We start from the raw sequence: 27,574 nt of genomic DNA, 5'->3' as shown, positions 1-27,574 counted from the left end.
CTTGTAGAAGCTAAGAACATTTCTAACAGGGGGAATAAATAAAATCATTCTGTTAGCTTGTTTTTAATTTAAGAAAGGGATAATTTACAGTTGTAGTTACTACCATTTAAGAAGGATGAAAAGAGAAATAATCTTGACAAATGCAAAGCTATTAGAAACATGTTGACTACAGATGTGTTGATTCTGAAATATTCCATGCCTATTTGTACGTCAAAATAATGGTATGCTTCATGTATCATCTGTACTTGGTAATAACAAACAAACCCTTATGTATTATTTATTTTTGATGATTCATCTAATCTCTTACTCTTGAGATTTTACTATATCTCACTTTAAAAAAATCCCAAAGCTTTCTCTAAAACTTAGTTTTTCTTATATTCCTTTTCTATGTGAAGTTTCATAATAAAGGAATGAAAAGGAGGTGACAGTAAAAAAAGAAATAAATACTTTGTGTATAATTTTTTTTTCATGTTCTTTCATTATGGTTGGGTGTGAGTTTTAGATTGCACCTTTTAGTTGTGTTCAAAATGAAAGTATGAAACAACATGACATTAAAACTAGTTTTCACTGTAGTTTTTATTTTCCATGTAGAAAAGTGACAATAATGGAAGACTCTGATCAAAACATCCATCTGAAAAACTTGTCTCTTCAGCAAGCAACCAATGAAGAGGAAGCCTTAAACCTACTCTTCTTAGGGGACACGAACAGAATGATTGCTGAGGTGAGATTTGCTGCTCCAAATCTTTCATAACACCATTGGAGTAAAATGGTCAAAAACATCTCTCCTCCTCTCTCAAATAAGATGTATGTTTTAGAAGTCCTTGGACATAAATTAAATTAAATTTGAGTGTATTTCCACAGTGAATTTAAATAAGCATTTCTCAGATTATAATGCTCCATAGTGGATCTCTTTGGCGGTTCTTGATGTTACTGAAATTCAAATAAGTATAATACAAAAATCATTGTAAACTATAGACTGAGTTTTGAATGTGGCATGTATCAACACACATAGACATGTAAAGATAAAAAAATGTCCTTGAAAAGCATTGTCAAACATTCCCAGTGAAGTTTATTCCTTGAAGTGTTCAACGCCAGGTTGGATGAGCAACCTGTTCTAGTGGAAGGTGTGAGGGGTGTGAGCAGATTGGGGGACTGGAACAAAATGGTTTTTAAGGTCCAGCTGAAATAATTCTATGATTCTATGCTTAAGCACTCAATTGCTTTTGAAGAAATTCATGTAAGTCCCCTCTTTTTTCCTTCTTATTGCATCAACACGTGGTGTTGTGTGCAACAACACAAAACAACCTCCCCAACAAAAAAAAAAAACCCAAACCAAACAAATAAACAAAACTCACCAAAAACCAAAAACCCAAATTGTAGTTCAAAGGAAGTTCAAAATAAATATGTGCCAATATTCAAACACAAGGGTGTTTTTACTGATTCTGAAAGATTCAAATTAAATGTTTCCGTATCTGACATCTGTAAATTTCTTTTTTCCCTTGGATATGGGATGTAAATATAAAAGTGTATTGTATAATATGGACACTGGCAATGTATCTTTACTACTACTAGAGTTAATTCTCTTTTAGAACTTTTTGGATTTTCTTCCTCTGCATCTCCAAAAGGACATATCATAAATCATTGACAAGAAAGACTCTTAAGAGTATATGAATAATCAGGTAGTTCTGTCTTCCTGCTGGATGACCACATACACCTGAACACAGGGAAAGAAGCATTTGATTACAAACTGTAAATAGGGAACACAAATATTTCTTCTTTCTCAAGGATGAGTATTTCAAGTTGTATTTTGAGGTAGGAAAATGTTAAAGCAAGAGATAATCAACATAAGAGCTGATCATAAACCTGCGCATTGAGGAAAGGAACTGCTTCATGATATTGAAATAGAAAAATTGATACTGTGTGGAGGGGAGGAACTTGACAAAGTGTAATAGAGGAGAAAAGGGTTAATCTAGAGATCTAAGAAAGAGGACTTGTGACATAAAACATAACTTCTCCAGAGATCCATATTTTTAAATCTTGACTTATGATAATACTTTCTGACCTCTGAAGATTAGAACTGTCTTAAATAAACTTTAAGGAAAATGAAGCAAGATTAATAAACCTAAATAGAAAAGAAAGTAAAATAAATGCTGGATTCATCTTTTTTAATGATGATGGATCACATATGAGATCTGTAGCCTCTACAATTGCAGTCTAGTGCCTTAACCCTGAATAACTCTTCTTTGAAGAGCTGACTGTTTTGAAAAAAAGGACATCAGTTTTATTTCTGCTTTGCCTATGCTAATGCAGCCTAACTTGTGGTTTGAGGGGTGCACTTTTCACTCAACACTGATTGTGCTAAAAAGAAAGTCATCACAATGTTAAAAGTATTTTATAGGCAAAATTTCTTTGTTCCTTTATTCATTACATTTCATAACCTAAGGGAATGTTTATAACCAAATGTTTCTTTCCCGCATGTAACTATATAGCCCAAGAGAAGGAAAAAAAGGAAATTAATCTAATTTGTGCTGCATTGTTTTATTAGGCAATGTAGGACTGGTCCTTTGCTCTAGTTTTGATGTGTACTATGAGTTGTGGAAATGGTAAGATGGGAGACATTTGTGCACTGGTAATTCATAATTCAAAAATCCAAGTAGGACTTTTTTGTCTCGTATTGTACACTGGCAATTCATAATGAAAAATCCAAGTAGGACTTTTTTGTCTCGTATTTTGCCAGAGAGAAATAGGCAGAGATCAAAACAAAAAAAACTGAGTCTTTTTTTGGCAGCTCTACTAAATGTAAGGACTAGATTTTTGTGTGCTTTCCAATAAAGCATTTTCTTGATACATTTGAATGCAACAGGTTATAAAATCCGAACATTTTTCTTATATTTTCTATCTGTTAAGACAACTTTATGATTTCAGTATCTGAAATGCATGCTGAGGATTTAAAAATCAAATTGGCAATATAAGCAGATGGTAGAAGCAACATCTAAAACAGTTCCTGTGTAGGAGTGAGTGTTCGGCCATTTAGGTAGTGTTCTCAAAACACTTTATTTTGTTATACTAATAATAAAACTTCACTGAAGCAGTCTTTTCTAAGTTCTTGTGATGGAAATCTTATATGACCTCTGGCTTTTGAAGTAATATGCCTAAATCTCTGTGATTTTGAAAATTCTTAGTGGTTTTTTAAAATTTCTCTCAAATCAGTAGAGTAAGGTAGCCTACCAAGGATGTGCAGCAACTGTAAAATCTTTTCTGAGATTAGTACGTCTGAAGACTGCAGTTGCATGTGCAGTTAGAATTTATTTTTCCTCTAATGAAAAAAATTGTTTTAATGAGGAAGGAAATGTTTCAGTGCATGATTTTATACCTATAGCACTCCTTTTTTAAAATTTGGGACACAGTGTATACTACCCAGTATTTGTTCCATCATTTAAAATGTTTGAAGTACACTTAGGGCAATCAGTAAGCTTTTGGCATTTTAAATATGTTTATTTCAGGAAAGAATGAAACTTAATGTTTAAGGATAGTTGCAGGAACTGACTTGTGACCTGTGAATTGAACTCATTGTATTTATTGTACATTAGTATTCTCTTGAATAAATTTTAAAACCACTGGTAGTATTTGACTACGTTTTTATTGGATGAGACAGGAAAAGTAGGATTTTAGTGTGTTAGCATATGAGATGAAATACCACCTTTGACAAAAATGAGCACTATCAGGGATAGTGCTGCAGTCCAGAAGAAATTGCAACTTTCTACTTTCTTAGGTTCCTCTTTTTTCAATTGTTAACTTATTTCCACTCGAACAAACCTGTTATATTATGTTATTACCACCAAATGGCATCATTATTTCAGCACAGGTGCTTTAATTTCCATATGTGGTAAAAAAATTACTGGTCATACATACTACTTTGAAAAGTCCTTAAAATGCTTTGGGATTTATATGGATAAAAGGCATTATATAACATAAGGTTTAAGAACGTCATTACCAGGGAATATTAATTACTTTAAAAGTTAACATAGTTTAACTGGGAAACCGTACTTGTGATAAATATGGAAAGATAAAGTATTGCTTTCAGGAAGTGATTGCACCTTTTCTGATTCTTTCAGTTTCAACAATGACAAGTGTACCTAAGCACAACTGAAGAGCCCCTTCACCTGTGACATATTATTTAGCAAACATACTGAGGTCTCTCTCATCTACCAGGTATAAAGACAGGCACCTCCTATTCTTCAATTTACATCCTCTTCCTTATAGCATAGTTCTTTTGGGACCAGTGGAGGTTATGGTCATTAGGCAAAGCTATCCATCTAAACTGTGAAAAGACAGCATGTAGCTGTCAGAGCATTGTCTTACAGATATCCCTCTGATTGTAGCATGAGAATGGAGAAAATTGATTTGATATCAATCTTGGATGCCTTTACTACTTTCTTTTTTTTCTCTTGCTCTTCTTTGAAAAGCTCAGAAGCAAAAAACACCTTAAGAAGAAAAAGAAGCATTCCTTAAAATAAAATTTTGTACCTGTTCACTGAGACATTCTCTTAAAAAAATGTGAGCACTCGGTCTCTCTTTATGCATTGGCCAGTCACTAATCACTCACACAGGAAAAAAATGTTCTGCTGTCTAAATATTTTGATTCAAGGAAGAAAAGATTCCTCTGGAATGGTATAAGTTGCCAAGTGGAGATTGCTTGCAGTATGGGCTGAACAACTGCATTTATCACCTGCAAAATTGTTTCATCTCAGTGGTCCTGAACTCTTTCATGTATTATCTCTATCAGGGTGTTTTGGCAGCCATGATCATCACATTATTCTTCCAGATAGTAGCAGCTTCTGTTAATCTAGTGGTGATTTTCAAACAGTATTTCATATGTCTTTGTCCTATTTAAGAAACTTTCTCTTTCTTAGATCCTCAATCCTTAATAACTCTATTCAGTAGCATCCATTTCTGGCTATTTTTAGTGGAAACAACATTTGTAACAGCAGCTGCAACAAATAAAAGGTTTAGGAAATGCATAAATTCCTGTATAGGGAAGAAATCCTGCAGTATTTTGCTGATTTAAGATAGGTAAGAATTAGATTAAGATGGACATCTTAGGTTCCAGCAAGTTTTTGGATGGTTCTTGACCTTGTATTTCTTGACAAAAATATCCAACTCAGAAGCTTCTTGCAGTATGACTGTGATATAGATTCTCATTTAAGTAGACACTGTCTTCTTTCAACCATTGTATAAATAGATGTAGTAGTTTAAGTCACAAATCTTCTATACAGTTTATTTAATTTCAGAAAACACAGGTATATTTTTGTCCTATATATTTTGCTTGTATGGCTTGAAATACACCTTGTACACATTTCCATGATCAAATGAAATGCTGATGCCTAACCAAGTCATGATCTTAAATGTAACTGAATGTATCCTATACCATGCCACAAATGGGCAGCAGTAGACCTGACATTAAGTCCTTTGTAGTGTTCACGTGATATCACAAAGCATCTGAAGTCTGCTTATGCGGTTTATGATGTCACAGAATTCCTGGAAAAAATTATTCTTTGTAAGTAACTGCTGCTCATCAGTTGTTCTATATATAACTCTCACAATAGCAACCATCTGCTGACGACCAGGCCACTCCCCTCTTTCTTTTTTTTTCCTTCATCAAATCAAATTAGTGTGAGGATGATTTCATATACATATGGTTTGAATACTGCTAACAAAGCCAACATGAACTCTGAAAACCACTAAAGGAACATTTTAGTAGGCTCTGAGACACTGTCCAGAAAATGTTATTTGTTTTCTGTTTTCCAATTTTCTAAACAGATGAATGGTGATACTCAGAAGTTGCATATGCAAGATAACAATCAAATAACAAAAGAAAAAGCTTGTTTTTGGACTGGAGATACCAACAAATCATCATTTCTGTTGTGTGCTTTACATCTACTTGTGTCATAAAAGTAGCAAAATGTGAAGGGATTATGCAATTAGCATTTCATGATCACATTCCATTTAACAGTTTAAATATTTATTACTTTATTCTTTCTGCAAGAGTTCTAACTGAGCTTTCTATATATGGGAATTGCAAAGCGGAGATAGAATAATAGTGTAAAAAGCAGTATTGGTGTCTTGATTAAACCATGGTTCTACTCTGAAGGACTTTAGAAAAATATTAGTTTGGGATTCTAGCCAATGGCTTCCAAATCAACTTCACTCATTTTTTCATTTACATTAGGAAAAGAAGCTGGGGAGAGAAAAGCAATGGAATTTCTAATGACTAGTCCAGCCAAATCTACTTGGAATATGCAAAATAAAGTTGTGGCTAGTGTATTGCAATAGACCTTTGCAATAAAAACCTAGTAGAGCAAATATTACCATGCGCTTTTCAGAACTCAGAATTCTGAAATTATTTTCTTTTAGGGCTTGAAACATTTTTTGCCTCTGTCAGCAGTACACAGGTGTGACTTAAAGCACATTTTGAAATGCATGAGGTTTTGCTGCAGCATGAAACTCAAGTTTGCTTAAGAATGCTTATTCAGAAGTGTGATGACTTCTTCAGCTTCTGTCTTAGCAGCTTTGCTTTGTGCTTCCACCTCTATTCATATTTGATCTGGCTTAGACTTATCTGCAGTACAGGGTGACCATGTCTGTAGTGCAAAATGTCCCTGAATATCGGTTCTGTCAGGGAGAATCTCCTTAATATTAATTCTGTTGTGGTTTTTTAGCTGGAAAAAATAAAATATCCAGTCCTGCTTCACAGAGCTGCAAATAAAAAGAGTCATAGCTGTCCTAGTAAAATAAGTGAAACTGGCTCTGATTATTCATGGAATCAAAATTGCTGAATAAAGTACATTTTCACAGCATATAACTTTTTCTTAGTATAGCTGCATTTTAAGTAAGTTTGGGAGTGCTTTCTTGCTTGACAACTTTCCCTCAGCCTTTTTATTTTCATTCCAGCACTACAACTCACTTCCCCCTCATTTGCCCAGCATCACTTCTGAGGACAGCATGGCATGTGACTGCACTCTAATGCTCATTTCACAGGATCATGTATTCCAAAATTCTTCATCTGTATAGACTAACGATCAAAACTCTTTTCCTTCTCCCTCTGAACTTGCCTTTATTAGGTAAGGCAGCCCAAAAGAAAATACTGCTACAGCTGAAATTACCTTACAGAATCTTCACCAACAGCTGCAAGTGTATGCTATTCCTGCACACTGCCTTCACATACTAAATGCATTCTGCCACAACTGTTTTCTACAGAGGTGTTATGGCTGAAACAAGAAACTGATCCAGGTTAAATATCTATGGTTTACAGCTTTTTGGGGTAGGTTTTTTTTGGTTTTGTTTTGCTTTAGGTTTTTTGGTTTTGTTTTTTTTTTTTAATTTTATTTTGACCTGCATCAATTTCCAAAATCCGTTTGGTTGTGCTGGCACTATTAAGGCTGAAAAAAGGGGGAAGTTGGAGTGGAGACAATTGAACCAAATGGTCCATATTAATCCTGTTAAGGGACTGTTCAGTTTGCAGTCTTTCTGTTAAGAGCTGTCCTTTCTGGATCAGTAAGACATCATCTTCAGTATTTGCAATGGGCAGGCCATTTTAACATCTGCAGTGCTGCATGCTAAAGCAGATTATGTAAAAAAAAAAGCAACATGTTGGTATATCTGGTCTGAACCACAGGATAGGTCTACATTAAAAATTACTGCAGAATAAAGAGGAAAATAGTAGAGACAAGAGATTAATATAAACAGTTTAGCCAGGATGTTTCTATTTATGTTTTTGGTAGCTATAAATAAATATAGATTTAGTTCCTGACTCAATTATATTGATTTATTATTTTCCTACTCTATTTTTTTTCAGGTCCAGCATTAATGTCCTGAAAGCAATGTAGTCATTATAGTTTATGAATAAAAAATATTATCTCTATGCTAAACCTTTAATCTCCATATATAGTCTAAAGCTTTAGCTGTTTCTAAAATGAGGATAGTGAAGAATTATTTCAGATTTAAGTTTTTAAATACACCTTGATAGAACTAAACAAAAGGTGTTTTAGATGCTTAAAGACAATTTACATGTTTTTTAAGGAAGATACATGTGTGATGGCACATGGTCATTTGAAATCTAAAGCTAAATGACTGATGGCTGTTTAAAATTTTCAGATCAGCAATTAAATTATATTGAAAATACCTCTGAAGTGATTCTAATACTGCACATTTCTAAAACTTAACCAAGAATTTCCATGTTTTAAGTTAAGGGAGTGTGGCTGTAGCTATTCCCAAGGAAATATATTTAAAACCAAACATTTTATGAAAACTGTCATGACACCTGAAAATCTGATACTGATTTTGCCAGGAGAATTTTTTCATGAAAGTAGTAAGGCAAAAGTCTAAAGCCTTATAGGAAATTGTTGTCCATGTTACACTGGTAGATATTTGTCAGGGAAAAAAACAAAAAACAAAAAACCAAACCAAACCAAACCAAACCAAACCAAAACAAAACAAAACAAAAAAACTAACCAACCAAACAACAACAACAAAAAACCCCCAAAGATGTACCAATGGGGAAATTAATAACTTATCTGAGATCAGCATTCAGAACTTTCCTTCAGCCAAGGTGCTTTTCTAGTATTCTTCATGTAGTAAGGCCACTTGTTTGGCTGATGTTAGAGTATTTTGAAACAACCTTCATTGCTTGAAGTAAAATTTATCAAGATTAAATCTATCCAAGTATTTGTCCAGAATGATGTGAATGTCAGGTAAATCCTTTTGGGTTCTTTTTGAATTTTCATTGCAGGTCCCATAGCTAAAAAATCAGATAGATTATTTCATTGCCAGATTATTGAGCAATAAGAAGCTAAATTTATTTATCCATTGAACACTGAGAGTTTGTTTTTTTTTTCTTGTCATTGTAGACACCAATGAATCAAGCCTCAAGCCGGTCTCACTGCATTTTCACTATTCACATCTGCAGCAAGGAACCTGGATCTGCAACTATCCGACGCTCCAAGCTGCATTTAGTAGACCTTGCTGGATCAGAACGTGTTGCAAAGACTGGAATTGGAGGTCACTTACTGACAGAAGCCAAATATATCAACCTGTCATTACATTATTTGGAGCAGGTAAAATTCAAACAGAGAAATTAAACTCCTGTTTAACAACGTGCAATGGTTTGGAAAACTTGATTCCAATATTCACTTCATCATAGGATATTTATTGCTGTTTTTGGGTTTTGTTTTTTTATTTTTTCCTAATTGTGGAATTGATAGGTCTTTATTTCAAATAAAATATTTTAAGTTAGAGAAAGCTTAGCAATTAAGCAGTAAGAGTATAGTAGGTATACAGGGCACTATTTCCAAAATATCTTACTTGTTTTCTTTGGAATGCTAAAGATAATTACGAGATTTCAGCTATATTTCTCCTAAAAATGTTCATCCCTTCCACAGCTGGGATCAGGACATATCACTGAAAAGAAAGTGTTTGGACTTTATTTGCTTCAAGCATTGTAATATGGTAAATTATTAGGCTTTCATCTCATATGTTGCTTTATTCCTCTACAAATTTAATTCTTTGGTCTTTTTGAGACAGAAGTTATCTTTGGTAATGTATTTATGGAGTGATTACCATGATCAGATTTATAACAATACAACTCAAAAATAAAACAACAGTAATAGTGATAATAAATCTCCACAAATCATTGTTATTCACCTGTTGTTGCTGAAAAGATTTAGCCTCTTGATTTGAGGTGTACTAAAATCCCTGTTCTTCTTACACTGTTTTTTAAAATTCTTCCTCTTTGGAAAAGGCAAATATTGAGCAAATAGATTGCTACTAACTTATCTTTTAAAAAAAATATTTACTTCAGACAGCAGCAGTGAAAGGAAACTTTGGAGATATTTCCAGTAGAAAGGTTTGGTTAATTATGATGATTATTATTAATATGTGTTTTGGAATAATTAGATAATTGTTACATTTATCATTAAAATTAATTATTTTAGTACTATACTATAAAAATAATTTTAAGGCTGTAGTGTATATCTCTCTCTGACCTACCATGATGTTTTATATGCTTGATGTTTATGATGCTTATCAATTTATGGTAAGAAACACTTGGCAATGAATGAAATCTCTTTTGTGAATGCTTTGCTATTATGTTGCAATCACTGAAGATTTTCAAGTGTCCATTTCAGATCTCACACCTGTAAGATAATTTAATTTCTTCCTAAGACTGAATATATAATATTGTTTTCACAGTACAGTAAACTGTGCCTGTTACTAGAAATTAATTATTTTGGGGGTTCTGGTGGAGGATAAAGAATTTTCTCCTAAGGCTTCTTTAAATATTTCTGTGTGAAAACATTCAGATCTGTGAGGCTGTCTTTTAGGGGGATAAGGAGGGTAGGAAGAAGAAAAAAGGCTTAACTCTAAAATTCAAATCTGTACTTTTTAATTTACATTATGGTACATGTGCTATTTAAAATATAGAGTTGAAGAGATCATTAAATCTGAAAATTTTGTGGGTGTGTATATGTGCAAATGATTAGGAAATATAACAGTTCTACTTGCTGGGAAGAATATTTTTAATTTTTGTGCTACGTTTTTTTCTGTTAAAAATAAATCTCTTGGATTTCATTTTATTTATGATCGGAGATATTTCATCTGTCAAAGGAAGAAGCTTAAGGTACAGCAGGTGGCAGTCAGTCATTTACTATCACACTGGATTTTTTTCATGCCCCTCATTTGTTTAAATATTACCTTGAAGAAAAATGTCTGTATTTGAGTTGTACTCAAGGGAAGTGATAAGGATCAGTGACTCTGAAATGGACATTTTCAGAATCATACAAATCACTCAGGATCCCTTCTTATTTATTATATGATTTTTATGTATTTAGCAGGGGAAAATATTATTTTTTTCATGCAACTTATAATTCCTATTTTAGAGAAATACTGTTGGAAATAGGCATATTGGGTTCTGTCTGAGATTGTGTATAAAGAGTAATGATTTCTAATATTGAATAAAAGACCACCAAAGACAGTAAAAATATATTTTTGTTTAGTGGGAATTGAACCATTCAATCTTGAACTTGCAGTGAATAATATTAAAGTGCACAAATGCCTTAAAATCAGCTTATTAAAATTCTCAACTCTCTAGCTGTCTAGTGGTGGTCTAGTGTTGATTTATGCCATTTTGAAATACTTTTCACAGTAAAATAGTCATATAATAATATATAATAATATAATACATATATTATAATTATAATAATAATTATAGTCATATAATAGTCATAGTTAAATTAGCTGTATTGTAATAACAATGGGAACACAGTTCTCTGTGTTCTACTTGATCTACTTGTTGAATATCCACAGCGTGTTAAAAAGGTCTTCAAATAAATCCACTGCACTTTTACTCCAAGCGGCCTCTGTGTTTAGAGAACACTGAAGACAGTTTCATGCAGCTGATCTGAAATGATAGCAGGAACTTGGAAGTCCTTAATTCCATATCTGGGTAGCTTTTTTTGTCTGAGAGATGTTGTACTCATGTCCTGGAATTACGACTGCAGTGTAACTGTGCATATGTAGATATCCCCTTATAGACAAATATAGAGGATCCTGGATCAGATTTAGAGTTGCAAATTAACAGTTATACTGCCATGTGATTTGACACTGTATTGGAATTATAGGGTACAATGTTCTCACTTCTTAAATGAATGTTTGTTAACCATCTTTAACATGTGTTCCATTTAGGAATGTTCAAAGATTTTATACATTAGAGAATGAATGCTACCCATATTTACCAAAGGGGTTTTTTAATTAGTATTTGTTTGTTTGTTTGCATGTTTTGTTCAGGTTTGTTTTTTCTTTTGGTTTATTTTTTGGTTTTGTTGGTTGGGGTTTTTTTTCTGTAAAGAACAGAATTTAAGCTTCTAAACTCTACTAGAAATGGAAGTAGGATGGGAAACATAAAAAAGAAGATACCTCTGAAGCAGTAATATGGCTTCAGAGCATGTGATGCACTAAACAGCAAGATAGAGGAGTACCTGACAGCTCTTTTTGCAAGTGATGCACCTCAAAATCCCCATCTCTTGAGGATTCGCTGAGAACATGCTGGTGTGAGATACTGGTGTAAATCTGTTCCGTGCACAAAGGATGTGGACAGAAGCAGGGACTCTTGGGCTCACTTCAGATCATGTAAGAACCACTTGTGAGTCCAGCACTTTTCTTTATGCTTAGCAGTGTTTCCACATGTCAGTGGAGTTATTTATGAGTCATTGTACCTGCTCTATGTTTCATATAGGATGTAACTTTACAAAAACTGACAATAATTCTGACAGCAACTAGGCCTTAAAGTGGTTTGTTTGACCCACTCAAAATGAAACTTTCTGCCTTAGTAATATTATTAAGCTTAAATTTACAAGTATTTTAAAAAAAGAAAAAGAAAACCGTCCTTTTTATATCTAAAGGATAATAACACCTTCTTTAATGAGACAATTTTCTGGTTATCACATTTGGTGCCTCTTAGAGAATCCAGGTTCAGTTTGTGTGCAGTCACTTTGTCAAATAGTATTACTTCTTTCTCCTTCAGATTCTCCTCTCTATATTCCAGATTCCTTGATTGGCTTGTAAAGATTGATTTAGTGATTAAGGTGAGGTTTTACTAATGGCACTTTTGACTAAAATCGTCTGCACTATGGGACTGTCACATGACAGGACAATGGGTTCTCTGACATGAGAGCTGGTCACAGCTTTTCAGCATTAGTGTGGGAGGGTCCAGATTCTAACTGGGCTGCAGGCTTCCTGCATGAACTTCAGAAAGAATGAACTTCCCCGTAAGAATGTTTCCATTTGTAATGGAAATAACATATCTTCTCTCTGGCTCTTTTCCCATCTTGTCTATTCTTATTATGGTCTCTGTGGGGCACAGGCTGAGAATGTGCTTATTAATGTATGTGCTAGACTACTATGGGCTTTCTATATAATATTATTAACCAACAAAGCTTTAACATGTTTCTGTATAGCAAGTTGTAACATAGGAGATTTGAAGACCTTGATCTGAAAATGGGTTTCCAAATTCCTTTACCAGATAGTAATTTTCTTATTTTGCATTTGTGTCTCTCAGGGCTGCTAGTGTAAGATTTATAGTTTTAACTTTTCACTTTCTGAAGACCATTAAGAGAAACTAATGCCACAAAAAAGTCACTACTAAATTTTCTAAAATAAATTTTTTTGTAAATGTAGCATAAACAAAATATACACTGGTATGTAACATTTATTAAAGAAAAATCAACTCCTAATCATTTAGGAAAGCTTGCACCATTCAAATAGCTAAAGTTTTTCAGTACAGTGCTTGGCCAGGTAACAGTTCAAATCTTTTATATCACAGGACATCATGGGGTAATCTAGCTTTTTATTTAATAATTAGGTCTCATAATGTAAACAGCTGAGGAGGGAAACTGAGAATAGTAGGTGTACAATTTCCTTTTTGGCCAAGGTATATATATTCTAAACTGAATAATTTCTTTCCAGCAGTACATTGTAATCATGCACCCTTTTATTTGTGCTTTGCTTTCCAAGACATTTTCTCAGAAATAAATATATTGTACCATCTAAGAAGTGAGTGTTTTAAGAATGTGTAATTTTTAAAGCATGCTTCAGCAAATATTGAGGAAGTTTTTACTTTAATGCTATCCATATTTTATAGTTATGACAAAAAAAGTATGAAGAAGATTTTCAGTAAATTCCTGTCTTAGGAAAACCTGTGGGTTTGAGTTTATCGTATTCAGTTTTCATGTTGCTGAGAGACTGTAAGGTTAGGGCATGATAAAATTTAATGTATTTGGTCTTTCAGGTCCAGCTCCTACAAAGATGTATAAACATGCTGAAATTTAACTTGGAATTCTTTCAATAAAGCCAGTGGGTTTACAGCTAGCAGTGGGGGTGCATAAGCATTGTTTCATTGCACCAAAATTCCTGAGCAGATTAGATTTGTTCTTTATATGTGTCAAGCATTAATTAATATACATATAAGTTTAAAAGTCTTTTATTTTTGTTATTATTTCAGGTAATAATTGCTCTTGCAGAGAAAAACCGGTCCCACATTCCTTACCGAAACTCTATGATGACCTCAGTGCTAAGAGACAGCCTGGGAGGAAACTGTATGACTACCATGATAGCAACACTTGCTATGGACAAAAGAAACATAGATGTATGTTCTTTCTATCTATCTTGAACAAAAATCTTGTCACTTCTCTATAGATCCTGCTATTTGACTTTTAGTATAGATTAAAATTCAAACGTGTAAGCTTTTATTCTTTTCCTTTTGAAAGAACATTTTGATTTTGTTTCTAGGAGATAATTTTATCAGTGGAAATTGCTGTAAGATAGAAGCAGATCATTTAGAAAATGTGATTTTCTCTTAGTAATCACAAGTCAAGTAGCATTTGGGAAATAACTTGCACCTAGTAATGAACTACTCTTTTTTTCAATTTACTGATTTCCTGGTGAATAAGGTTTTGAGTTATAAAAGTGCATTTCCACTCCAAACCTTGGCAGAACTTCTGCTAGACTTCTTTGGAGTCAAGATTTTATAGATTATGGTAGACAAATGGAGAGTTCACTAAGAAAGAAAGAGAACTGGGGAGGTAGTTTGGGATTCATGGACATTTTTCAAGTATTTTGTGCCCTGTCACTGATTTCCTGCCCTGGTATTATGTGTAGTGATGTTTTCTTCTCTCTGTTTACAAATAGGTCTGTAGTTTTTATCAAAAGGTTGTAGTGAATGGGGCTGCATCTGGCTGGAGACTGCTCTGCAGTGATATTCCTCAAGGTTTGGTTCCAGCCCCAGTTCTGTTCAATTCATTCATCAATAGTCTGGATGCAGGAGTTGGGTGCCCCATCAGCAAGTTTGCTAGTGATACCAAACTGGGAGGTGCTGTTGACTCTCTTGAGGGACAGAAAGCCTTGCAGAGGAATCTAGATAGATTGGAGCATTGGACTAAGATTAATGGGATGAAATTTAGCAAGAGTTCTGCACTTATAGTGCAATACAAGCGCAGTTTGGGAGACCAGTGGATGGAAAGTAGCCTTGCAGAAATGGATCCAGGGGTGCTGGTCAGATGAGCAGCAAGCCCAAGTGAGACCAAGCAGCCAAGAGGGAACCACATTCTGGGAGCATCAAACAGAGCACAAGCAAGAGGTGTTTATCCTGATGTCTGCTGTTCTCACTTTGAGCACTTCTGTGCAGTTCTGGGCCTCACAGGTAAAGAAGGATGTGAAGGTCCTTGAGTGCAGCCAGAGGAGGGCAACAAAGCTGGATAAAGTCTGGAAAAGTCTGTGCAGAGCAGCTGAGGAATTTGGGCTTGTCTAGTTTGGAGCAGAGAAAGCTAAGGGTGACCTCATTCCTCTCTGCATGTCCCTGAGGAGGGAAAGTGGAGAGAGAGGTGTTGAGCTCTTCTCCCTGGTATCCAGTGATAGAGTGTGTGGGAATGGTTCGAAGACATGCCAGGGGAGGTTCAGGCTGGACATTAGGAAGCATTTCTTTGAAAGGATGGTCAAATACTGGACCAGGCTGGAGAGGTGGTTGATGCCCCAAACCTTTTAGTATTTAAGAGGTGTTTGTACAGTGCCCATAACAACATGCTTGTACTTGGTCAAGCAGTTGTACAAGCTGATCATTGTAGGTCCCTTCCAACTGAAATAGTCTAGTCTATTTTATTCTAAAGCATGTAGCAATGTGAATGCATAGAACACTGCTCAAAGCTATTTATAATCTGTTTGTTTCCTGATTTTCCTAATATAAAAGCATTCTATTATGAAGAAACAAGAAAAGAAAAACTATTTAGTCTAAGACTGTTTTTTGTAATATGGTGGAAAACGTATTCAAACCATACTTCATCTAGTTATAGACTTATTCTTTAGAAAAATGGACTTTGCTCTTAAATGAAAACATATTGTTCAGACTTGCAAACATAGTTATGCAAACATATTGTCTGGTTACAAATGCAGCTGGATAAGTTTGTTAATTTTGTTTTCACCTCATCAGAAGATCAGAAGCCTTTCATATATAGTTCGTAAGGTATGTGTATCTCACATTGTGTTCTAGATTTCTATTTTGGAAATACTTAGATCAAGCAATTATCCACAGTAAGCTCTGACAATTTTCATATTCTTGCTTTAACATATACTATTTACATAACAGATCTTACTCTTTGATCCTCCCCTCCCCCCAAAAAAACCTCCCTTTCTTGCTCCCCAAAATCTGAAATTTCCAAGGTGGATGATAAGCTAATATATCAGAATAGTATAAAAAAATAAATTGCTAATCATCAGAAAATGTCAGAATTGGAATAGGTGCATGAGTTATTATCCATAATTACATTAGGTTTGCATGTTGATTTTTTCCACAGTGTACATTTTATTCATGAACAATGCACAAGACAGAACTACCCCCAGTATGAAGTTCTCTACTAAAAGCCACTTTCTTAAAGACCTAGTATTGTTTCTTGTAATGAAAACAATGAAGCAGAGACTAAGAAAGGGCACTCATATGAAAAGGACAAATAGATGATTATTATCCTAGAGAACTAGATTATATTCCTACTTCTACCAGTGAGTTTGTACAGAATTTCTTAGGTCACTACATCACATATATCTGTGCTAGTGTTTTTGAGTGCTTGGATGAAGATATTGATTCTGAATTGTAGATATACTACTCAATATAGCTGTAACTGAAGTAGAATGGAAGCTGTTTAGAACAGCAGATCATAAAATGAAAATAAATGAATATAATTTTTTGGTAAAGTGTAATCGTTCCACACACTTGCAGCAAAGAAGGTTAAGTGATTAATTCAGTAAAGCCCTGAAATGCTGTGATGATAAACATGGTATAAAAATGGTTAGGAAATTAGATGTCTGACTTGATTACCATTTTCATGGCATAGAATAAACAAATTGTAGGCTAGCATATTGAAATTTGAGAACTGAATTGATTGCCTACTCATTAATTTAACACGTGCTGTACACTAAACAGGGCAAAGAAATCTAGTGGAAATGTATGTGCATATACTGTACATATAGCTGTACTTACTATATGTATAGAACTTAACTAAAATCACATTGGCTGATCATCATTGTAAAGGAACAGCAGAGGCAGATAAAGTGCCCAACAAATACCATGTGCAACTCACTTAATTGTAAGGCCTTCCTTTTCTTTTATTCTCTGTGTATATATTGTGTCTGTAGCAAGAAACATCTTTTTCATGTACCCCTTATTCAGGGTTCCAAACTGAAACCTCCAAGCACTTAAAGAGACAGAAGTTGTGTGGAAAAAAGGGCATGAACATAATACTTAAACTGGTATTTTCTTCTGTTGGAGGACTGAAAACTGCAGAATTGCTTCCATTCTAAAAATCAATTCTGTTACATTAGTGAATTAATTTAGGAGCTATGTACAAATTCTCTTTAAAATGCAGTCTGCCAAATCCCATAAGGGTTTATCATACAGTTTCTCAAGCATCATTTTAATTTCTAAGGCTACTGACTAATATTTTAGGTTTAATTATTTGACCTAACTGGAGACAATTGCTGACTTTTGTTTCATTAAATATATAAGTTGTATAGCAGGGTCTGGCATTTCAATATCAGCTGATCTGGAATATGAGAACAATACATATCAGGATTTTTGATTTCTTTCTGTGCACTTAATGGGAGTACACAATGGCTGTCACAGAGTTTCCCCAACCAACTGTCTTGCATCTTTTTTTTTTTTTTTTCTGCCTTCCATTCCTACTGATCCCCATCTTAGTTCATCTGACAGATTTTTATCTGGTATCACAATTCTCCTGTATACTTCCTCGTTCCAATTCTCCAAGCTTGTTTCTCAGTTGTTCTGGATTTCCACTATTCATCCCTTCATCTCTTTTCGCAGCTTCTTTTACATAAAATTACCTATTCCCCTTTTCCACCAAAAAACCAAACAACCCAAAAAAAAAACCCCAACAAAACAACCCATAACAACAACAACAAAAAATAAAAACCAAACCCACAAAAAAACAAAAACAAAACCACACCAAAAAAACGAAACTAACAACAATAAAACCCCAACTTTTATTAGATTTCTTTTGTTCTCATCATTCAAAGGTTATTGCCTTCTGAGTAGCATAGCTTTGTTATCCTATTGTTCCAGCTGGGGACTTACCTGAAACACAGTTGGTCAGGGGATAAACTGTATCATCAAAATATGTCCTATGATTTACAGTTTTATATGCCTCTGTCATTAATATGTTAACCTGATTTCCCTCAAATATTGTTATTTTGGAATATGAAATGATAGAATATTTCTGTAACATACTCAGAAAATGGAAACATGCTTTAATGACTTAATTAGCAGTCTGGCTACTAACCTGGTGCAAAGGTAATTGGAATTCTCTCCTCTCTCTCTCTTTTTTTTCCCCTTACAGGAATCTATATCAACCTGCAGATTTGCACAGCGAGTTGCTCTTATTAAAAATGAAGCAGTTCTTAATGAAGAAATTGACCCCAGATTGGTGAGAGCCTTGTCTTGGGACAAGGGGAATGTTGTGGATTTTATACTGAAACGTCCAATTAAATTGTTTTCAGATGCAAGCTCCAATTTTTTTCTATAAAATAACTGCCACTTAAATTTTTTCTTTTGGACACAATTATAATTTAGTGAATCTTTATCCAGTCTCTAAAGGCTTTTTCAACTCTTAAAGCATCTAATGAGAAACGGTCACTTTCATTATCATCTTTATGATAATTCCTAAATCATAGATCACTGGATGGTTCTAAAACTCTTTAACAATGTACTAAGACTTCTAGTCAATTGATGAAGGCACACAGCTGCACTGAAAACATTTGTGTATTAAAAAGCTAAGAAACATACCAATACTGAGTTTTTCCCTGAAATTGATTCGAGGACCATTTTAGATAGGAAGAAATAGCTCTGTGAAGTTACTGTTAGGAAAAACGAGGAAGACTAGAAAAGGAGACAGAAATAGCTAATTATATAGCTAATGATTTCATTCATTGTTACATGATAGTAATTAGAATACTTAATTTACTGTTAATAATCGTGCTTTTATTTCTTCTTGTCTCTTGTTCTTGAAGTTCAGAGGGAATAAAAAATCCTTGTCAGGTTTTCAACTGGTTTTCATTTTTGTTATTATTTATTTTTCTTTCCAAGCAATTTCTAATAGCAGTAGCATCACAGATTTTTTTAAAAAGAAAAAAGACCAAAAAATAAACCCAGGAGGTATTGAACAGCTTCTTCATTTCTATCTCTCTCTATTTTTCTCTCTCCATAACTTTCTACTAACAAATCATACAAAACATTTCTTACATGGCCACAGAAAACTTTGACTGAGGTAAAGTACAGGCAGGCTCCTGAACATTTACAACATCCTGTGGAGTATACTCCACAAGTTTGGTATGTCTCACTCTGCAGGATCATTTAGCAAGTAAAGCAAAAGTGGACTCATGAGAGTTAGAAAACCATCCCCTCTTGTAGAAAAGGCAGGGGAACACAAGTAACTTGAATTTATATGGCCCTGTGCTCATTGTGGAATTTGTTGCCCATCTTAACTATATTCCCAGGGTGCAACCCTATTATTCAAAGTGCTGGATTTAAGATCTTTCTCATAAAAATCAAATGTTATTGTATTAATTTTATGAAAAATCAAAACACAGTTTATTGGCAGTATCTATTGTCTGTGAATTGATAGCATGCTTTATAAAGGGAGTTCACAATACCTCTTGGTGGATCTGAGTTAAGTCAGATTGTTGTGTAAACTTTATTCTTCATAAAGGAGAATTCCTGACTTTTTATCTTACTGAGAAGATGAATTTGTACCTGTTGTACTTTTAAGTGACTCATCTTTGAACCTCTCTCACTCATGGCTAAAGGACATAATTTAAACTGAAAATCAAGGTGTTGAATGAGATCTCCTCTATTCTAGCATTCATGGAAAAATAGAAATAAAGTTATTTTGCTTCTGTAGGTTTTTGTTTGTTTTAATAATACTTGAGAATTTATCTTCTATGGATATCCTGAAATTGGTATTTCTGTTGTTGTCAGATTGAAGTTAATTGTCCTAACAAATTTAAACACTGAATAGAGATTGTTACTGTGATTCAGCTGTCCACAATTTTCCACTCCAGCCCCAAATTTCATTTTCTTGACTCAGTAGCTGGCACAAACTACACCAAAGTGTGGCTCCAAAATGGGGTAATATAAAATTGGGTTAAATGTTTGGCCTGTAATATTCTCTATATATTCTATGACCTTGCTGCTTCTCTAATTAATAGTTATTACTTTAGTATATTATTAAATAAACTATTATGTTAGACTTTCATACTTTATTGTAAAAAATAGTTAGCTATAGATTTTGAGTTAAAAGAAATAATCATATGCATGTTTAAAATAATTTTTAAAGTACACATTTAGAAAGTTATGATTAAATTTAACCATTAAAAGAAAAAGAAATGTTTGAAGGAGTTTTAACATTCAGTGAAAATATGTGTCACCGATTTCAACAATCTCATTTCTGGAAAGTGCATGCAATCAAGAGTGATTAATTTTTTTCCTTGAAAACATTCTTCTCTTGAAAACTTATTTTGCACATGGAATCAGTGTACACATCAGTATCCACCTAAGTATATTACTGGCCTACTGATACATTTGTGCCATGTAAAGGGAGGCTTCAATAAATGATCAACCACAAAGTACCCAAGAATGTGTTCATTCATGTCTTAGACTTAGGTAAATGCATATTGCCCACTGCTTTGTAGAATTTGGCTTTGAGAGTTTAATGATAAGTAAAATTTAGTTTTATAAAGACTTTTTTTCCCAAAGTACAGATTCCAACAAGGACTTTCTTACACATTAGCATTCATTAATACAATTTAATTTCAGTATGTTGCTTTATGCCTTCAGTTTGCTGCTAGCAACCTAGCTGGCTGATACATCCTACAAGTATACTATGCTATAATTCTAATAATAGTGAAATGTCACATGGAAAATAAAAAAAAATAAGATTAAAATTAAGATAGTGTTTTGAAACTTGTATTTCTAAAAGGGAAAGCAAAAAAAATCACTTTTGTTGTATAGTTGGCTCTTCTCTAACAAAGATGTCAGTTCTTAAATATGTTTTCATCATTAAGAGGCAAAAATAATGAGTCAGAATTATCTTTTTATTCCTATGTCAAATTGTATTTCTCTTTTGCAAAACTCTTTTGAACCCTTTTTGTACAGCCAAGTCTTCTAACACAAGAATTTACTGAATTTGGAACACTTTTTCTTGGGTTTATAAATGGAAAAAATGGGGAAAAAGATGCTTGGTGTATTTAAGGTATTTTGACAGTTTTTAGAAAACAGACCTTGTTTTTAAAAAAAGAGAAAACTAAAATATAATACTTACCTAAACTCAGCTTTCTACTGGAAAAATCATAAACCAGCTATTAATTTGTATGCCTTGCTGTTTGTAGATGATTATCCAGCTGAAAAAGGAGATCCAGGATTTGAAGGATGAGTTGGTGCTGGTGACTGGAAAGCAAAGAACATCAGAGCTTTCCCAAGAAGAGCTACTTCAGTAATGTCTTACATTGTTTTCATTTTTTTCTTTTATTATTATGCTTTTCATCAGTTTCTTTGTTGGCATAAATATTTAAATTCATCTCAGAGTTTTAAACTTCCTTGAGTGAATAATAAAGTGGAGTTAGGTGCCAGTTTAGAATGGCAGATTTCCATGAAAAGGTCTATGAGGCTGCTGGCTGTGTTTTTGCAGCCTCAGCATTGAGGAAGTGAAGTAAAGTAAATGCAAAGGATGGGAATGCCTGTCAAATGCCAGGCAGAAAGAAGTGTTGTATAATAGGGCAGAATGAAAAACAGTCTCTCTCAAAACTGGATATGCAATCTGAGTAGAGTTCAAAAAATATTCTTGTGCTGAGAAGTATCCTGCTGCAGTGTTAGTTTGACATAAACCAAAAGAAATCTCACATTTCTGTTCCACAGTTAATCAATGTCTCAAAAGCCAATTTTTTTTTTAACTGAACATGCTGCTGAGATACAGTGTTAATTCATGTAAATACTGTAACATTGTGCAGCTTTTGGTAACAGGTCAGTAGAGCATATGAGAACTTTCTACATATGATGTATTTAATTTGTTCTAAATGCTCTAAATTAGGTTTCCAGGCTTGAAAAATTAATTCTGTGATATGGACCTATTCAATTGCTGTACCTCATTTCTATAAAGAAAGCAGTAACTGCCTTATTTTCTTTGATTAGTACGTTAACATCAATCAAACCGAAGCTGAGGGAATATTTAGTCTTTAATTTCTCAAGGGAATGGTTCAGAAGACAACTACCAGTGCTAACAATTTCTGCCGACACACAGGAGAGTCTGAAAACATGAGGACAAGTTGCCAACTTGAACCTTGAATTTCTCATGTAGATTGTTGTCCTTATTAATAATTTCCATCAGAAATTATTAGCATATTCTCCTAACCAGAAATGTCTCTGCAGTTCCTACTGAATTAATATATATTTATCAGCTGCCCAAACATGAGAGTCAAATGCACAAATAACAGAGTAACAGAGTAGCACTAGATGTGAGCAAGACTAGCCAGAGAAAGAAAAGTACCTTTCTTTTTCATTATATGCAGAATTAAATGCCCCTTATTTGTTAGTTTCTTTTTACCCTGGCAGAAAGGTAGAAAGAAACCCTTCTTTTTACTGTTGAGAAGATTATTGACTTTCAGTGATTTTATTCAGACATACTTAAATAATCTGTATAGTGGTTTAAATAAGTGTTTTCTTTATTGTAAAAATCTGTCACATGAATTTTCCACTGTGGTCTTATTTGCTCCTTACTTTGTATAGAGAAACTGGGGTTTTGGAAATTGTTTGGGTTTTCTAAGACCACAGTCACAAACCTTATTTCCCAAGAATATTACTGTTTTGCCATGGAAATGGCAGTCTTATAAATTGGAATGAATGGGTTATAAATAGTAATGGATTAATGGTTGATTACATTTTTCATTATGATTATGCACAGGAAAACTAGAAATGTACCATATGCATACAATTGCACTATAGAATACAAGTGGGAGGCCCGGTTTCAGAAATGTGACTTAAAAGTGTATTAGTTGTATGTTTTTCCTTATTATCTATGTAGCACAATATATCATGTATTACACTATCAGAAAATATTTCTTCTGAGATCATAACAAGGAATTTTGCATCCCATTACTCCAGAAGGAAGCAGGGTAGAGACTTTAATAAGTTTCTACCTGCATTAAGTTACAAAATGAAAAGTAACTTTCAGGGTTACATTAGGTCAATACAAATTTTTAAGGTTTCTGAATTTATCATTTATTTATATTTATTCAGGCTCATGTAGCATAGCACATGTATTCATTGTTTAAGAAATAAGTTCTTTCTTGGATCAAATGCTGTGGAATTAAAATACAGAATAGCACTTAGGTACTGCAGACTGGGATATAATAATTTTCCTGAGGATCAAGCAAGGAGGGCCTCAAACAATTAACCTCACCAGTCATATGATGGCATTTTTCAGGGATCATTTTCTTAATATGATTTAAAGTTAAAAAAAAAAATTGGTTATACAGAGTTTTTTCAAACAGAGGGGCAAAGAGAGTGCTAGAGAATAACTGTCACGTACGTGAGTCAGACTGGCTTGTCAGTACTTTGGGCTGCAGTTACATGGAGTGTTTAAAGCTAAGTCAATCTTTTCTAGAACAATTCAAGGGAGGGAAAATATCAAATGTCAGGGTTTATGAGTTTTGCATTTGTCTGTGTTCATGCAAACAGAGTGCTTGCAGATAAACAACTGATGTGGCTCAAACACCCAAATGAAAATATAATGAAATGAAAGGATAAAAAGCCACTACTTCAATGAAAGCATCTTTTTGTGGTTTTGAACATTTACACTTTTTGAGCTTGCTTTCATATGGCAATAACATTTGTGACCATGCTGATTTGCATGTCTGAGCTTGAGGTCTGTAAATGTTCCTAGGATTTATGACAATCAGCAGATAGCATCTGAGTGTTCTGTCTCCAGTTAGAGTCTGTCAACACATAACAGCAAAACTTCATGACAGTTGTGTTTATGGGGACTGGACATCTGAGTTTGGAGCTACTCATTATCTGGAGAGTTTGTACACATTAAAGAATAAATATACAAGCGAGTAACCCAAACAGAAATATGGACCTGAATGATGGCTGATAAAATCATGATTGACTAATACTGGAAAATATCTATGTTGGGATTTGCATCTGGTTTTGCATCTATAATGAAACCTAAATAATATTATTTGTCAGGAGCCATACAGATTAGTTTGTTATGACAGGCAGAGGAAGAAAAGAAGCATGGTATAGGTGATAAAGCAACATACTCTGTTGTGCTTTATTTCAAGTGGCCACCCAAGAAAGATTCTTAAGTAGTATTGTAGGGATTATTTTATATTATTATATGTTTTTATATGATTTTTTTAAATGTCAAAAAGGAAAGTCTAATTAAGGTCATTATGAATTTCAAATCCTACTTAGACATTTTTGCTTAGTTAGAATATTTTCTGTTTAAACTTAAATAAACTGTATCTCATCATGTGTGTATATATATCTATATATATGTATATCTATATAAATAATTCAAGTTTATATAGTTCTTTTCCAAATTCTTAGACTTTGACCAAATTCTAACAGTGGTTAATTTTATTGCAACTAATGGACTAGTAAGGAGAAATGTTACAAAGGATAGTCTTAGAAAAATTCATGTGTTTTCTTCTTTTCTGATTCATCATATTTTAACAGACGTCACACCAAAATTAATCTGTTGAAAGTATTCTGATCCTTCTGATCCTGGGGTTTTTTTTTATTTTTTGATGCTGAACACAGATGGTCAAAGGTACAAAACATATCAGTGAAAATCTCCATGAACTGAGGACACATTTATTTTCTTGTCCCACACAACACTTTATCTCAGACACTTTTTGGTAGACGACAGATGCCAAAATGAAACAGAGTCCAGTTGTTTAGATCCAATATTTTTTTAGTCTAACACAATGCTTGTGGTGCTGCATAGGTTTTTTTGTTCTCTACATACGTTGTAGGAATTAAGTGTAAGTGATTGCCCAGGAATAAGCGTTAACAATATGTGAAAATTATATTTTGTATGTTTCTTGACTTACTAAGTCAAGAAATGTCAAACATTTCTTGCAACAATGAGTTTCATTCCAATTTTTTACATTCAGAACATTCCAAATTAAATTGGCGAGCTACTCGATGCAGTTGAAATTGCTAAATATTTACAGGTAGCATATAAATAAGCTGATTTTCATTCTTGATTGGTTTTGCCTCAGTTAAATCAAATAAGTGTCTTCAAGGATTTATTTTCTTTTTTATCTTTTTCATTTAATGGAAGGAAGAAATCCGTCAAATAGGCTTTCCTCATAATTGTTGTAATGTGCTACAACGTCACATTACCATTCACTAAATTTAAAACAAAATGGAAAACAAATGCGCTTGACTTTTCTTGGGAGTGGTAAATTATAATATGATGCAGCTTATCAGTTGTGTGACTAAAGCTACAACTCTCTGGAATTGAGAATTCTGTGTTAAAAGGTGAGCATTTGCATTACTGCATCTTATTTTTGATTTTATTATTTTGTTCTCATAAATGTTAAACATAAATAAATTTTTCTGCTCTCATTTTGTTTATCTAAAAAGCAAAGCTTAAAAAATTCGGCTAGACTACATAAGTGCTTCAGAATGTAGTTCGTAAAATGCTTCCAAAATCTGAATTGCTTGCTTTGGATCATACCTTCTACTTCCTCAGCAGTAAAGGACTGATCTAAATACTTCTTTGAGCTGAAGAATTAGTTTCATGTTTAAGGGGAAAAAAAAATTAGAACAGGAGTTCTTTGAACTATTTTTTAAAAATGAAAAACTTCATACATCCCAAATACAAGGAAATTTTGCTCTTTGGGCTTCCACATTATGGTTTAGAATTGAATTAAATTATCTTTAAATTAGTTTTTTCATGAATTGTATGCCAAAAGTAGAAGGGAAAGTCCGTTTTGCTTGAATCGTTTGGGATTTTTTATTTTTAATAATATAAATGAGCTCACTAGCAATTTACAGTGTGTGCACAGAAAGTCAGGATTTCAAATCAAGGCCCTATGTTCCAGAGCACCCACGCTTCCAGAGCCTTTGCCAGCTGGAAATCTCTAAGAACAGGACTGGAAGTACTGGCTTAGCACTTTAATTTATTAATAACTTTACCTTATTTCTTTCAGATACATATGTTATTACAGACGCTTCTATTTTTTACTTCAACAGTCATATATTGTTCATCTTACTCAAGTCCTGGAGATCTCATTACTTCTGTCTTTCATTTTTTCTGTTTCAATGTTGTGACATCTGTATGCTATCATAGCATTAACAATATTGTACTGTTGTACAATATAGAGCTTTAACAGTTACTCAGTTAAGCTGTTGAGCAAATGGCTTCCTTTACAAAGTAGATGTCAATGTTCAATTTCAATTGCAAGGTGGAAGAAATAAAGGCATATCACCTTGCCTTTTGTCAACACAGCTTTGCAGACCATAGATCTGTGTAGAAGGTAGAAGATTGACTGACATGAGCTGTGTAGGCAATATTCAAGAAAAAACAAACTACCTTAGCTATAAAGTAGTCTTAAAATGTCTCACATTAACTGCTTGCTTAGATGCCTGATTTAGAATGCTATTAAATCAATGTATTCTTGGAAAGGACATTTTTTCTTCTACAAGTTATGAAAACTGTGGCAACAGCACAGAAAGATCAGAATCTTAATGCATGTACCTACATGCTTAAAATGTTAATAATTTTCTATGATCCTGCTTTTTGTTCCAAGGCCCCTGAAAGTAGGGGGGAAAATCTCATTTAAACTGATCACCTTTTACATTGAAACTATTCAGAGATAATAAACTGTAAAGTTCTATTCAAAGGATAGCAAGTTTGTTTCAGTATGGGGGTGAGAGTGAGGTAATGGTGTGCTATGTCCTGTTTTTTAGTGTTCAGAATTATACTGGTCATCTAATGTTATATGGTTTCAACAATAATAGTGAAACAAACTCATATTAGTGAGGTGTATGGAGAAAAGATAACATAGCTTCAGTTGATTATTTGTATGTTTGAAAAAAATCTTGAAGCCAATTGTCAAATGAATGTGACCAAATGTGATAATAGAAGCATTTTGAATCTCACTGAAATTCATTGAATATTTGGTCAGCTGAGTTCTTCTGAAAGTACCACTAAATACGTGTTTGAATCACTGGCACTTTAAATACCTTTCCCTTTCCCTTTCCCTTTCCCTTTCCCTTTCCCTTTCCCTTTCCCTTTCCCTTTCCCTTTCCCTTTCCCTTTCCCTTTCCCTTTCCCTTTCCCTTTCCCTTTCCCTTTCCCTTTCCCTTTCCCTTTCCCTTTCCCTTTCCTTTCCTTTCCTTTCCTTTCCTTTCCTTTCCTTTCCTTTCCTTTCCTTTCCTTTCCTTTCCTTTCCTTTCCTT

The 27,574-nt window shown here is 33.7% G+C and overlaps 1 protein-coding gene across 1 annotated transcript in view; it reads left to right on the top strand.

The window, feature by feature from the left end:
• Positions 1-27,574, top strand: part of KIF6 (kinesin family member 6) — a 148,607-nt gene that overhangs the window by 24,640 nt on the left and 96,393 nt on the right. Inside the window, exons 6-10 of the mRNA XM_056487306.1 lie at positions 592-721; positions 8,907-9,113; positions 14,051-14,194; positions 18,447-18,533; positions 21,493-21,596. Of these exons, the coding sequence (XP_056343281.1) occupies positions 592-721; positions 8,907-9,113; positions 14,051-14,194; positions 18,447-18,533; positions 21,493-21,596 (672 nt within the window). The remainder of the gene's footprint in view (positions 1-591; positions 722-8,906; positions 9,114-14,050; positions 14,195-18,446; positions 18,534-21,492; positions 21,597-27,574) is intronic.

Source organism: Oenanthe melanoleuca, chromosome 3, assembly GCF_029582105.1.
Source record: "Oenanthe melanoleuca isolate GR-GAL-2019-014 chromosome 3, OMel1.0, whole genome shotgun sequence".
NCBI lineage: Eukaryota > Metazoa > Chordata > Aves > Passeriformes > Muscicapidae > Oenanthe > Oenanthe melanoleuca.
The sequence above is the reverse complement of the archived record's forward strand: the minus strand, read 5'-3'. Positions and strand labels throughout refer to the sequence as shown.